This window comes from Nicotiana attenuata, unplaced genomic scaffold (genome assembly GCF_001879085.1).
Source record: "Nicotiana attenuata strain UT unplaced genomic scaffold, NIATTr2, whole genome shotgun sequence".
Lineage (NCBI taxonomy): Eukaryota > Viridiplantae > Streptophyta > Magnoliopsida > Solanales > Solanaceae > Nicotiana > Nicotiana attenuata.
The window spans coordinates 120,069-135,207 of NW_017671506.1; the positions used below are offsets into that span (position 1 = coordinate 120,069).

At 36.8% G+C, this 15,139-nt stretch overlaps 1 protein-coding gene across 2 annotated transcripts; it reads right to left on the reverse strand.

The window, feature by feature from the left end:
* Positions 1–479: 479 nt before the first annotated feature.
* Positions 480–14,804, reverse strand: LOC109208681 (TBC1 domain family member 8B-like). Of its 2 annotated transcripts, none has more exons than XM_019371822.1 (18): positions 13,874–14,218; positions 13,539–13,608; positions 12,852–13,427; positions 12,581–12,763; positions 12,016–12,129; positions 10,749–10,807; positions 6,255–6,321; positions 6,126–6,177; positions 5,927–6,019; positions 5,724–5,807; positions 5,192–5,616; positions 4,304–4,365; positions 4,050–4,119; positions 3,750–3,830; positions 3,577–3,678; positions 3,038–3,162; positions 1,318–1,405; positions 480–809 (listed from the first exon to the last, which is right to left on the reverse strand). In XM_019371822.1, the coding sequence occupies exons 1-18, from the start codon at positions 13,918–13,920 to the stop codon at positions 708–710; spliced, it is 2,400 nt and encodes a 799-aa protein (XP_019227367.1). In that variant the 5' UTR covers positions 13,921–14,218; the 3' UTR covers positions 480–707. The 2 variants fall into 2 exon arrangements, with proteins under 2 accessions (XP_019227367.1, XP_019227366.1); XM_019371821.1 differs by lacking the exon at positions 13,874–14,218 and adding an exon at positions 14,586–14,804 and having other exon boundaries at positions 580–809.
* Positions 14,805–15,139: the final 335 nt, after the last annotated feature.

A 15,139-nucleotide genomic window follows, 5' to 3' on the forward strand; every position in this document is an offset into this window, starting at 1 on the left:
TCCACATATTGTCTTTCCTATACGTAGTACGGGAGATAAGAATAATAATTCCAAGATACATTTTAGAATTATATTTGTCTGTATTAGTTAATCATGCAATAATACTAAAATGCTGGGATTAGTTATTCTATATAGAAGGCGACATAACTAATCCCATGGAATATCCTTATTTAACCCTCCATTGTACCAAACAACCCCTAAGATTATATTTGATTACATTTTTCGCCTTGTTACTCTTAGTTGACCTCTTAACTGTGCCCATGTGAGTTTGGCAAAAACATAGTCAGTCCATATTTAGATAAAATATGAGACCACAGATTGATGACCAATAAAAGGTCAAACGATGAACACTTTGCGTGCGTAGAATAGAAAAAGAATGGCATGTCGTAGACCTCACTCATTTTCTATTTGCTCATTGAGCCAAATGAAGTATTTTCTTCTGATCTTTTCGAAGGGGACAGGGGAATTCACAATTGAGCAAAATGAAAGCTCATATTTCATAAAGGCTACAAAAAGATGTCAAATTTCTTTACATAACTGTACAAAAGAATCAAATAAATGTTAATACAAAATTGAGTTGGGAGGTACAAATCATACTTCAACAAGACATCTAAAGGACCTACACATGCTACCAATTGAGGATGCAGTCATCACCTTTTAATGATCAAACTTTCAGTATACACCTTCACTTAGCAGCAGCATGTTCCCTATTCTTGCTGTCCGTTTGCTTCGGTCTTGTTACTGCTCATTTCTGGTCCTTCGTCTGCAGGTTTAGTTTCATTTGGTGATGGAAGATTGTTCGGCTTCCCCTGTCAAATAATTCATCATTGATCATTCTTAGGTCTATGTTTTTCTTTCGTTCTTTGGTCTAAGTTGATACAGAAAGTTAAGGCTGGCCGTTTAGGAAGAAGGGCCATAATAACCACTTAAACAATCATGATGTAAAGGAGATGAATCCTCTCATGCAAAATATAAAGTTTCATCTTTATGACACACTTTCAATTCATTGGTAATGTTGTCACCTTTTGTACACTTGTTTTGTGAAGGTTAGGCATTATGTCCCCCTTCTTCATGTATGTTCGTATTGGATATAATTTATGCGTAGGGTTCTAACCCCCAACCACAATGGTAAGCTTTTGACTAAAGATATCACTCAAGCAATGTAATTTCACACCACTAATTAATGCATCTTCACTAGTTAAGCTTCCTATAAAAATATTCTGCTTATATTTATCACTGCCAAGAACAGATGATTTTATTTATCATTTGTACTAATAACAGATATTACCCTATAAGTGAGGGGAATGTCAACAATACCTTGTTCCTATCACGCCAACCAAGGCCGAATGATAGTAGACCTGTCCTTTTTGCTGGTACACCTTGCGGAGAATCTGGTCTTACTGACCTGACAAATACATGGTAACTTTAATTCATCTATACTCCAAAATAACAAGAAACAAAACACTTAAAGTGATTTTGGATGAGAAACTCCTTAAAACAGTACATTCACCATATTTTATTACACAATAATCCAGTGGCTTATACAGTGATTCTTTCAGTAACTAAGAAAGGTTCTTAAATTAATCTACTCTTCAAAGTCTCTGTCAAAGACAGAATACCAACCAACACATTACCAAGACGTTGTTCAACTTTATGAATACTATTGAAAGAACGGATCTCAAAATCTTAACAGCTTAACAACTAAAGCTTGGACTTGTTATGATAGACACAGGAGAGAGTAAGGATGCTGAGATACTCTAAGACTAAGTAAAATGCTCGTGCAAGTAGTTTTAACTTTTTCTTTCACCAAATACCAAGTGCTAAAAGTATCATATTGCCAAAAAATAAGGGATCGGCTGAGGGAAACAAATCATAAGTAAATATAATTCTTTTATTTTCCAACACCAGGGGCAACAAGCGTCACCATACACTGTCTGCTGACACTTGGGCTAGGTCTTTTCAGTTTAAAAAAATTAGATGATTGCTTAATCATTTTTGTGCAGGAACTTTTCCTAGTAACAGAAATTAGATAGCAGCTTGTCAAATGAATCTATTTTTGCATCCCAAGTGTGTTTAAAACTACCAAACTACCTCATTCCTTTTCCAGTAACATCTTCCTACCCAGCCACAACCACAGCCATTGAACTTCTATTTTGTGATGCTTTCCACCCTTCATTGACCACAGCCTATGTGTGTTTTCATAATGTACGTATCTAGATTTAAGAATTGTCTTATATGCTTACTTCATCAATTAATTTTTTTTTATTTGCAATAGAGTTGTGCAGCTGGCTAATAGTCATTTACCCAATCCACACTCAACTTGTGTAGTTTGGTGATGGTTCCCTGCTTATTTCTAAGTCAGAGTAAGAGCATATTTGTTACATTAAATAGGTTACTCTCCTCTTTCAAGCTGTGTCCTGGATAAAAGTTAAATTGAGTAAGTGTTGGTGAATCAGAGTGGTTCTTCCGCAGGTTCGTTGCCAACTAACAACCCCTTAGCAAACTGTCTGGGTTGCTGCATTGGTCTATGCGAAATAAATACATTGGCGTACTTCTAGGCGCTAATTATAAGAAAGTGGAGTCATGGAACTATTGAGGTGAATCGAAGTTAGCTGCTTGAACAAAACAATATTTTCCTAGTAGGGGCAGATTGGATTAAGAAATCTCTTTCAAGTCTCCCCGAAAATCAGATTACTTTTGTACATCCCTGGTCCATCTTCTGAAAGCGCTCTTAGCTGTTGGAGTTTCGTTGACAGTGGAGGGGTATCATGGGCAATGCCATGGACAGTCGAGGGATTTTTGCCGCCTTGGGGAGAGAGTCATGTTGGGAGGACTAAAAAGTTTTTACAAATGTTACCCAATTGATTATTTTGGTGCATCTGGAAAGGAACACGAAAGCTTTTAATGTTCGCATAGTTCACCAGACGTCAGAAAAGGAAAATTGCCATGTTCTACACCTAGCTTGGATGCACAAGGACCATTCATAAGAAAAAGAGAAGATGTAAAATTTAGGGAATAACTCAGAACTCTCACACACCGTGGGGAAGATAGAGCTTTGACTTGACCAGATTCATACTGCAAGGTGGCTTCAAGCGTTGATTCAGCCATGACAACTCTCTTCTCCATCTGAGCAACAGAAGCCATAGCCTTTTCATACTTTTCCTGCATGGAAAGGTTGTTCAGGAAATTTAAGTATCGCGTTATGAATATATTATGCTGAAACTGTAAGCCAAATGCCACTACTGTTGGCTTCACAAGAGAGCATTTAATTGCAAAACTTAGCTATTTCATTACTTCTTCTCAAAAACTCAATGAATTAAATGACACAAGAACGATTAGTAGTAGTGATGGACTCACAAGCACTGTCTTGGTGCTGGGCCAATTATATTAATGAAGTCTTACTACTTATCAAATAAAAGACTTAGCCATTGAACCACTGGATACCTTCCCAAGCTGCAATTGGCTAGTAGTGGAGTTTTGAGCACTCGCCTTGGTAAATGTGCTTACGCATCAAAGAATTGTAATAGTTGCTTCACATAAACAAGTTAAATTGTTCATTGGTAATGGATATCAAACCTGAAGAACATGTACTGCATACTTTTGAGCAGCCACATCCTGCTCGGCAGCAATCCTAGCGTCTTCCGTGACCTTCTGTTCTTGCTCAACCCGCATCAAAACCTACAGGTTATATCTAAGCATGTAAATATAGCTTTAAGAGCATATTTACAGGATATACTTCGTTTAACTACCTGAAGCATTGCTTGCTCTTGCTCTTTCTTATCATCAAGGGCTTGTCGCAGTTCAGCCACTTCCTGCTCCAATTGCTCAACCTGCAGATTGTCGACAAAGCATCAGAATAATATGTTGACAACAGAATTTCTTTGTCTTGGGAAGTCCAGAATAAGCTAAGATTTTATGAATAGAGATAATAAAAATTTACTAGAAAAGTCTCTTTCCAAGTGAAATTTTCATCCATGTTTAAAGCGCATATAACTTACAAACAACCAGAAACATGAGTACTAAAATTAAACATATGTAAGAACATATACTCTTGCACTTAATTGTCGTCGGTTATCTTCTTTGACCATCTCCATAAGCGCCGTCTCCAACTCTTCAGCTCTGGAAAAGAAAAATACCATTTTTATATGTTTAGGTTAAAACCTTCCTTTTTCATAGTTTAGCATTGTCAATATTGAAATTTGTGGACACAATCTTCATGATTTAATCACAGAACAAAAAGTACTACAGGAGACTCCGCATCAAAATGAACCAAAAGTTGGACTTTTGAAATAAAAATGCAAACCTCAGGGTAGCTGCTCTCTTCTCTTCCATCATCCTACAGAGCTCAACCTTCAACCAAACAACCTGCACAAGAGCTGTTAATAATTGCAATTTAAAAAGAGATAGTGGTTAATTACTTTAGTTACTAAAACAGACAAGTAATTTTCTTAATCACAGAACACTAACAATTGCCACGGAACTCGGAGGAGTACTGCCCTGGACCTCTACCCTCCTCCCACTTATATGTCAGGATTTAGTCCTCAGCAAGGTTCGAACTCATGCCTACTACACATCATTTTACTTCCTTTACCGTTGGATCAAAGCCCTGGGGGTAATATATTTCAATAATCTACCTATTTGCCAAATTTTTCTTCATGCACTAAACACATGTAATAGAAACCCCAATGCAGTATGCACGGAGTTCTACAAACGAAGACAGTAACAAGACTGACCCCCAAAAAAATGCAGCAAATTCAACTTTCATTAGAAATTGGTTGGGCATGAAAGTCCCTGCCAACGATGCAAGGAGAAGTTGGAGATTCAGTTGGGTATTTAGCAGATGAAGAAGGAATTCCCTCTCAGCATTCATTTTGCCCATACACATAAGATAAACAAAGAATGTATGCCCATGTGGTTCCTTGAACTATGAGATGGTCAACACCAAAAAGATGAAAGAATATATCCTTGGAAATTCTCTCGAGATATTGGACATCAAAAAACCGCAGGTTTTTTAATATCAGGGACAATGTAAAGTTGACAAACATTATTTTTCTCAAAGTGTTAACACCGAATGTACAAATGGAAGTACACAAATCAAAATGTCAGCCTCGGCTGAAAGCCAAGTAAATAAGGTGAAGAAGCCCAAAAGCGACTTCTTTATTGGATATGCTAGGAGGACTGAACAAGTAACCTGTTCTTGAAGATCTGGAAGGGAATCCACATGTGAATCTATATTCAGGTTGTTGAGATATTCATCCAGACTTGCGGAGTTGGAATTTGAGTCTGATGTTTTATTGCCTATTTTCTTATCACCTGGCCGTTCCTCTGGCTTTGTTTCTTTTATAAATGATTCAGGATCATGCTTAAAACTATACAGCTTGGAGGCAAGCCCTTTTGGGTCTTTCCTAACAGGCCCTCCCTGTGATCTCTCCTCAGTAACTGCAAGAACAGCTGGCCGATGTTTTTTCCTCAGTGCTAGCAATCTATCTTCAGTGACATTTAAGAAACCCATACAAGCTGTCAACACAAGTTGGCTACTATCAAAAGTTGAGCCAGTAAGGGATTGAAATAAGGTGATTGCATCCCCAGCGTCCTTAGTTGTAACTACAGCAGGACCTGCAAGATTTTGTTATGATCATAAAAAAATGTCTAAGATAGCCTCAATTGCTCCAGCTAAACTAGTTTGGCATGTAATGAAGACTAATCACAGTGAAATGTACTACCATACAACTCCATCAAAGCAAGTGCTGTTCGAAAGAGCATGACACGATTTCCCTCAAAGAGAAGCACATCCCAAACTCGAAGAACTGAAAGCAAAATAAACCATCAAGACTAAAAACTAATCAAATAACTTTCAACAAGAACATGAAATGTTAAAACCAGCTATAAGTTTAATGAAATTTCCGCATCAGAACAAGAACCTTACCACTTTCCCAGGGAAGCACATTTACGAAAATTGAAAGAAACCAAGGTCCAGAAATCCATGCCACTTGCATTCCCAAGTAATCCAGATGATTGACTGCAGCAAAAGGATCATCTAATAAGAAACAGCAATTGGATTGTTTTGATGTGGAAAGAAGACAACCAAGATAAAACAGATAAAAGCAATGGACACTTGGACAGACCAAGTTTCGGAAACCTTTCACGCACTAACTCCTCAAACACCAGTTGATCCACCTAATGGGAAAAAAAGATCATTTGTATGAGTAATGATCATCCTGCATAGCCAGAATCAGGTGTATGGTTATGCAAACCTGGGATTCTATCATCTCTTGCGAGTAACAGCCGTCAAAGTATTCATCGATAACTCCCACCAATGCCCTGGAGATTCAAAGCAACCCATCTATAACGTTAGTTTAGTTGCATTAATGAAAATAAATATAAAAAATAAACAACGTTGTTTAGTTACTAAAATAGCATGAATGAAGGTATCCAGATATTGCCAATAAACAAACTCAACCTCAAGAAATGCATAAAATACTTCGGCAATAACCACTACTGTACGTAAAAAAATATACATGTATATTTAGAAGTCACATAGAAGAAAGCCAATATTCTAGATTGTCCCTTGTAGAGACGTAACAGCTCTAGTCGCTTCTGATGTTCCACCATAATATCAACCTTGCATAAGCAGTCTTCTAGTTGCAGTTTTGACAAACTTAACAATACCCAATTGAAAGAAATCCACAAAGGACGAAGTTGATAAAAAGTAATCCTACTTAAACAAGTAAACATTATAATGCATGAATAAAAAGCATAAGAATAGAAAAGGTATAATCAACCCTAAAAAATCTGATATTGAATTGAATCTTCTGTCATTTTAGTGAAGTGTGGGAAAAAAAAGAGAAACTGAGAGATCTACAAGGAAAAGAATTTAGCAGTGCACTAAGCAATATTGTAAAGTCACAAGCATATTTTGTGCAGATGCAAATCATTCTTTATGGATTATGCAAGGCAATGGATGGTATAAAAAAGCTAAAGGCTGTAGTATACTGATTAATGAAAGTTTTAATAGGTTTAAAAGAATTGAGTTAGAAAAGCCCAAAGCAATTGTAGAATACCATCCAAGAGCCACAATTCATATACGAATGCATAAAAGGGAGGTAGAGAAGGGGGAGTTCACAAAATTCTGCAGCTTTGCTCTTTCTTTTCTGAAGGGTGTCGGGTGGAGTTTGGAAACAGGTGTATCACCTGTTTATTTTTTAGTTCTTTATCTTGTCTCAAAAAAATTAAATGTTTGCTAAATAGAACCCTCCACAATTTAGAAGATTCAAACAAAAGGTAAAGCTTAAAATTACCATTAGCAAAGCGAGATTGGCATTTGCTCTACGCTAAAGCTAGTTGTCACCAAGAAAAAAATCTTTCTAAGTTAAGCCCAGGTACATGTATCCCTATCTTCCTCAACCCCCCTCCCCCCAAAAAAATTAAATTGACTATTAATGGCCGTGCTTGACTTGCACAACCTTAAATGGATCTGATTTTTTAATCGTGTGCTTCATGCAAGATACAAATATCTTTATGAAATTCACAACACATAAAATCACTTTCTCACTTTCTGAAGAAATGCCAAAGTAGGGTAGAAAACTTCTAGCAATAAATTGAGAAAAATAATGGGGTTAAAAACTTTTAGCAATAAATTGAGACAAATAATGGGGTTGTTTTGAAGTCTGTGAGAGAATAGTTTTAAAATGTCAAAATCATGGCAAGATGAACAATGAATTTAGCCATTGTCAACAAAGTGAAATAAATAATTGTTGAAAAAAAAAAGTAACTGCTCCATTGCTGATATAGGAATTAACACTATTGCAATCATTGGAGTTGAAACGGTCTTAAGCCAAAGGCAACTAGGTTTAACTTCTCATGACACCGAAGCGGAATACAAAATTGACACATGAGCAATCTAATTCAGATGTTTAAATCGATGTGTAACATGAAGTCACACTTGTCTTAATCAAAACATATCTGGCTTTGGTCTGAAAATTTAGTCCTATAGATATCAAAATGAAGATGAAAGCTTCAGAATGCTATCATCTTTTGTTATTTATCATCCTTGCTATTCCACCTATATTCCTAGTATCATAGTTCACTTTGCATTCGAGGTGTCGCAGCTCATACTATTGTTGTAATCACATCCTCCACCACCAAATCATCTAACAACTTAAGCTACTTTAATATGGTATCAAGGCCTCTATAATCTTGGTAGAGACACAAAAAGTCTCACTACCACTGGGTGGTGCCGGTAAATGTGTGTTGCCCGTCTAACCAATGTTTTTGTTTATAACCATGGTGTCCGGGCCAGCTTGCTCGTATCTCGACTAATCCACGGGATACCTGCCAGTGTTGTCAAAGGCGCGCTTAAAGCGCGCTTAAGCCCTGAAGCGAGGCTCAAAACACGTTGAGCGCTTCGCCTCGCTTTGTGGGCGCTTTAGTGTCGCATCAAAGCTCTAACACATACTTTTCCTTGCCAATGAGTGTAATCCTGAAAAGGCGACCTTAAACAATTGATATTTCACTTTATCCTGAATTTTTTTTTTTTCTTTGTCCATATGTTTGTTATTCATGCTTATAATGATTATTCTTGGACTACTGTGCATATTTTTACTTTTTCTCCCATTGCACCTTTTTTCGTTAAAGCTCGCGCTTTATTTGCGCTTTGCGCTTAAAGCCCCAACGGACCTTAGAGCTTTTTTGCGCTTTTCGCCTTTGATAACACTGATACCTGCTACCTCCCACTAGCAATAGGTATCAGGTAACACTGTCCACCAAGGCTTGGAGCCTTGGACAGATGGGAAGAAATAACCTAGTGTTTTTGTCTCTGCTGGGATTTGAACCCGAGACCTCATGGTTCACAATCACTTCATTGACCACTAGGTTACACCCTTGGGTACCAATGTTTTCTTTTTCTTTTTCGTCTTCCTTCCTCTCTATCCTCACAAGGTAGGGGTAAGGTCTGCGTACACACTACCCTCCCCAGACCTCACGGTGTGGGATAATACTGGGTATGTTGTTGTTGTTGTTGTCTTCCTTCCCATATTCAATGTTGCTCCTCTCTCCAACAATCGATAGTGTTGTTGAAGACATAATTGGATAAATAAAAGTATGCTCTCTCTAACAGCTTAAACTTTCTTGAGATGGTCATACACTTTAACATGGTATCATGTTCTAGGTTCGAGTATCACCGCCACCCATTTTCGAAAAGAATTTCCATGTGCTTGGTCCATGAAAAAAGAAATCAGGTTCGCACGTGAGGGGGTGTGTTAAAGATATAAGTATATAAATGTGTGTTCACTCTAACAGCTTAAGCTTTTAGATGATGGTCGCACACTTCAACAGGTGCTACTCTTCATAAGACTATTCAGGTGTCATTCTGTCTCTCTAGGATCGTTCAAGCACCGTTCATCTCTATGGCTCCCCATTATTCTGCCAATTCAAGTCATGTTGATACTATTCGAGAGATTTTCAACACCATATCTCTTTTTGTTAATTGAGAATAAACTCCTTTCCATGTGAAGTGTAAGACGCATTTTCTTATGGTGTGCAATTACTAACGACTTCCTAGAGGAGCGAATTCCAACACCACTTTTCTTTTCATTTTGGTGACCGTACACTATTCCTGACAAGACTTCGGCAATAATTTTCTATGTTTTTAAAATAAGCAAACTCAAGTTGGATTCCCCACTTAGAGTTTGAGGGGGCATGTCAGAATATCAAGTAAATGTATCTAGATTCATGCACGTCTAGATTCATTGTACTTGAATAAGGAAAATCTTATAGAATATTACATCGAACAGAATATTCTGTATTTAATTTAGAACATTCACCTACCTTATTAGCATAGGGATTCATTACTTATCATATTATACATAACTTAAGACAAATGAGGAGCACCTCTTTAACATTCAATAAGAAGCTACTCTATTTTCACATAGTTAATTAGTAGTCCTTCAAAAAACACTGATCATACGAACGGCGGGACATCTAGCCAATAATGAAAGTAATTTGAGTCTTAACAAGATAATAGATGCTCTGATACCATGTTGAAAAAGTATAATCTTTAGATGAGATGGTCATCTCAAACTAGAAAAGCATCTCATTGACTTATTTAACAATGTACAAAAGATGCTCCTTATATAAGAGTCTTAGGTTATATATACTTAATAGATAATTAATCCATAATAAGCAAATATTCTTTAAATAAAATAGAATATGCTAAGGTATCCTATAAAATATTTTGTAAGATTTTCCTTACTAAAATACGATGAATCTAGACGTGTATGAACCTAGAAATATATTTACTTGATATTCTAACAATTGGTTTTTGATAGGTATATGCTAACAATTGTTCTCCTTGGTGCTATGAATCTGTGAGCTTGCACCGTAGTTATTGTTGACTAGCTCTTGATCATTCATTTGTTGAAAACCAACACCATACTCAAGAACTAACGAGCAACCGAACTTCCCTAAACTTGTTGGTGGAGTTATTCACCCAACTCTCCAACTCACATAATAGATGAACCATTCCTAGTGAATATAATTTAACAAATGTTTGATAGAATACTTTTCCAAAAGACTGCGTAATCTTTACAAACTTTGGGCTTACATAAAAAAAATTACTATGGAATTAAATAATTAAAGAGAAAACTATAAGCTCCATTCGCATTTGAGTAACATTCTCCCCCGGAGTCCCGGGGTATAAAACGAGCATTCCATGTGAAAAGAAGATACAAGAAGTTTCACTGAGAACTTACCAAAATGCATTTTCTTCTGGCATCATTAGAAGTAAGATACCAGCAAAAAAATTCATTGCCTGCAAGAAGATAACAGAAAATAAGGACATACGGCTTAGAATGCAGGAGGAGCAATCAGAAAATAAACTCCACGCACGTCAATGGAAAAATGAAAAGAATAAGTACCACCCCAAATGGTAATTGCTTCCATCTACTTTTGTAGCTGTTAAGGAAAATACATCATGTTTACACAAGGCACCCCCGAATTCTTAAAAATCATTGCAACAATTCCTCTTATTTTATTTCCCTTATTTATTTTGGAATTTCATGGATTTCTCTTCCATTCATTATTTTAGGAAAAATTGAAGGCACAAGTGTAGTTTTTATAAGACTACAGCTCCTTTTCGAGTAAGCACTTCTCATCTAGCTTAAAATTACCCTTGCCATACGCAAATGAGCCTATATCAGACTCAAAATTCTCTATTTATTCATCCCACCCCCATGTGATGGGGTTGTAGAACATTGCCAAATGTTTCTCTTCTGCCTCGATCTCAAACAAGCCCCGCAATGCACAATCTTAGACCTTTTTTATCGGGAGCACAACCTTCAACCATAATATGGAATGTGTAATAGTTTGTTTACTTAGCTAACAAGTACTCCCTCCATGTCAAACGAACACATCGGCAGAAAGATTAGAACAGAACGAATTGAATAAGATGAGAATTGTGTCCTAAGCTGTTACGAAACAAGTCATAGATGAGTTCAAAACAAATTAAAGTACACACAAAATTAGATCGCTTCTAGAAAAGAGCTCAAATCAAGACCACATATCATAGAGGGTAAAAAAACAGAAAGGAGATCCCGTATTAAGACCATATTAAGATTAGATTGTTATAGTTGGAATCTTTTAATGTAGAACACTTACGCTAGTAAAGTAAAGAGCCAGGTAAATTAATTGCTATTAACGAAAATGGGCCACATAAATTGAAACACGTAGTGGGACGGTATTCATATATTAATACCCATATAGTTAGTACTTAGTACTATATTCAATCAACAGTTTTATCTCCACAACTCATTGTTTCCACATTTGTCGGTTCTCTCCATTTCTGTACGAATTTTTATGGTGCTACATTAGCATTTATACTCTTGGAAGATATCCTCATCTAGCATGTCAACTCGACACAATTTGTAGTCTACTTCCTCATAACAAAAAGCAGGATTTTTGAAACCAACATTGAGGAAACGAAAGAAATGGTAAAGGAACACTTCTGCAAAAATGTCACACCTGGCAATACCCTACATCTGGATTGTGTCGAGCATATGCTATAAGTACACGCCTTAAGGAATTTCGACCATTCTCATCTAGTGCAGGATGTCCAGGAAAGGTTCGAGGAAGATCCTGTAAATATCCGAAGCATTAGCCTGGAGAGTAACATCTGCTGCATGCAAAGAAAATGCAATCAAACATGAAATGAAAGTGATAATGTACATACACATATGTGCGGCCAGTTATATGTCAATGAAAGAGCAAGAGAGAAAAGAAAACGCAAAGAGAAGAATAAAATGTATGAAAGTGGATATTATACACTAGTCAAAGAGGATGAACATCCATTGGCAGCTGGAAATGCATTAGTGAGGAGGATGCTCAAAATAAGCAAAATTGGTAGAACTTGATTTTGGACAAGTGGAAAAGAGAAACTCAAGAAAGGCTGAAGATGACAAAGATTATTCAGAAGTATCTGTTACAAACAAATTGTTGAATGACCAACCAGAATGGACCCTAAAAAGAAGTAGCACCTACGAATTGAAAAGACTGAACGATAAAGTCCAGGGCCCATGCATCTAATGACCTTCTCAATCTGCTTTCTCAATTTCTCTGGCACGTGAGCGCTTTCTTTACTCCGTTGCTTATTCTCTTCAGCCAATGACGAGTCGTCATGCTGACCATCACCAGTCTCACTTTCTGGATCAAGCAAATCCACGTAATATCTCTCCAGCCGACGTGCTTTAACTCCAACAAAAGCTTGCCATACCTGGACAATCAATTGGGATTAGCTACAAGATTGTTTTTGATGTTAGGTTTCAGAAAACCATTAAACTGGTAGAAATGCCAGGAAATACCTCTCCCCTAAGATCCCTTGGAACTCCTCCACGAACAAGGAACTCTAGCTCTTTCCAAGGAAAGGAAAGATCAGGAGAAACTACACTGCCGGCAGTACCTACTTCTGCAGAGGTATTGGTAGCATCACCCAATTCTTCATTGACAGAACATTCTTCCCCATTTTCTTCTTCTGACTCCTCTGGCTCTTTAATAGTTGCAAGATGATTGTGAATACCAGTTGACAGTTCAGCTTTCACATTTGGTGTCTTCTTCACACGAAAGCTCATCAGATGATCAATGCGACTCAAGGATGCTCTGATTTCGGCCCACGTATAAGCCTGACAGGATTTTGCTGGTAGATAAGCTGACAACTCCCCTTCAAGATCACTTTCCGTTTTAATGTCTGAGACTGGCTTCTCTCGTGCTGAACCATCAACTTCTTCTTGAGATACGTGCGCAGGAACCGTTTGCTGCTCGTTCCTAACTTCAAAATCCACAGTCTGGACGTCCAACTTCTCTGAAGCATGTGGCTGACTTGATTCTTCTTGGTTATCAAGAAAGCTCTTCCACTTCTCTGATCTTTCTTCTTCCTCTTCCTAAAAACATACATATTAAACTGTGTTAGGACTTAGGATTACTCCAGTAAAGATTCAGATGATTCGTGCATTTCTATCAGAGTACAGCACAGCCAAACACCTAGCAATTACCCTATATATAGTAGCGTATTCTCTGTATCTTTGAAGATGTTGTGGTCTCACAGTAAATCCATACGCATCCCTGTCAAAACAACAAAAGATTATGGTTTACATTTCTACTAATTTTACTTTCAGATACACATCTCAACAGAAGTTTAATCGCCAAGTACAGAAAACCAAAAGTTTAATCATAGCTTTTGTGGGTAAAAAGTAGCATGAAGGTGGTGCACAAAAAAAAAACGCAAAAACAGTTGAATCCTGCTAAATTGTACAAACATGCACTTCAATTGAGCAATTTAACCAAATTAATTTGTGAAGGGCCAAATCAATAGCCAAAACACTTATACCTGGCATCAACATCCAAAGAACGCTTACTCAAGAAGGATAACAACATACTTCATCAAAGCCTCTGACCCTACAGCCCATGTCGCTCTTTTTTCACCTCACGCAAACTCAGATCACAAAAACACATACACCAATTGAAATGAAAGACATTCCTCCCACTAACACATTCCCTCTTTCCACCAAGTTCTCGGATTTGAGAAATTCTTCCCCAAATTCTAATACTTATATAATCAAATGCCCCTGAAACCCAATTCTACTTCTTATCCAATAAAAAACAAAATCTAATAATTCAGCCAAAATCTTGAATCTATCTCTATCCCTTAACTCACAACTAAAAGAGGTATATACAAATAGCTACAATTTCACCGATTTTTTTTTAAAAAGAGGTTCTTTATTCTGAATCAATGAGTCATCAATCATTCAAATGAGTTAACTCGCTAACCATTTCATCAGAAAAACTAAAAATTGGCTTTTTCCCTATATTATAATCTAATAGCCAAGTGTAAATTTTCCATGCATAAACATTCCTAGAATGTCGGCCTTAGTTACACCCGTGCAGCTCAAATACACATATACATGAAAATGATTATAAATTCCCATCTTCTGAAAATTAGACATATTATTACGTGTTAGAGTACAGTCGATGCAGATAAAATCCTAAATGTGGATAAATTTGAGCTTATTTTATGTGGAAAGAAAATGAAAAAAATGTACCTTTTGGGTTCAAAATTGGGGAAAAAAGGAGAACTTTTAACCGTCATTTTTGGAGGAGCCTTGGATCAATGGAGAAGTGGAAATCTAGGGTTTTTCGGATGATCGAATGGCTAATTTTTCATATCGGAATTCAACAGTTTCTCCTTAATCTTCTCCTTCGGCTTCGCTCTCTCTGTAATGTAATATGCGGGGTTTGAAATGTAAACTGGGGAGCGGGGTTTAAAGGTAGGGACCAGTGGGTTATAAGTAGGGTGTTGGCATGGTACGGTATTTATATATTTAGGCTCCATATTTTTTATATTCGATTTTTTAAAATATTATATTAATTAAATTTGATATGGTTTAATTTTTTTCTTTCGGTTTGGATTTATTCGGAATGGTTACTTCGATTTGTTTAGCTCGAATATTAACGAATGTATAAAGACATAGACTATAATATTCTTAAGAAAAGTATTCACAAATACGAAATAAAAATATTATAATATAGTGGGAAAAAAAGATTGAAACCAAAAATGATAAACCTAGACGAGAGAAAGATTGAAACGTAAGTAGGT

What these genes read in the sequence shown, in the direction of transcription:
- LOC109208681 (XM_019371822.1), bottom strand. Translation starts at nt 13,920, where the DNA reads ATGTTGTTATCCTTCTTGAGTAAGCGTTCTTTGGATGTTGATGCCAG. An exon ending in AATACGCTACTATATATAGG is followed by an intron (nt 13,428 to 13,538) that starts GTAATTGCTAGG and finishes GTATGTTTTTAG; the next exon opens with GAAGAGGAAGAAGAAAGATC. An exon ending in TGAAAGGTTTCCGAAACTTG is followed by an intron (nt 6,020 to 6,125) that starts GTCTGTCCAAGT and finishes CTTTTGCTGCAG; the next exon opens with TCAATCATCTGGATTACTTG.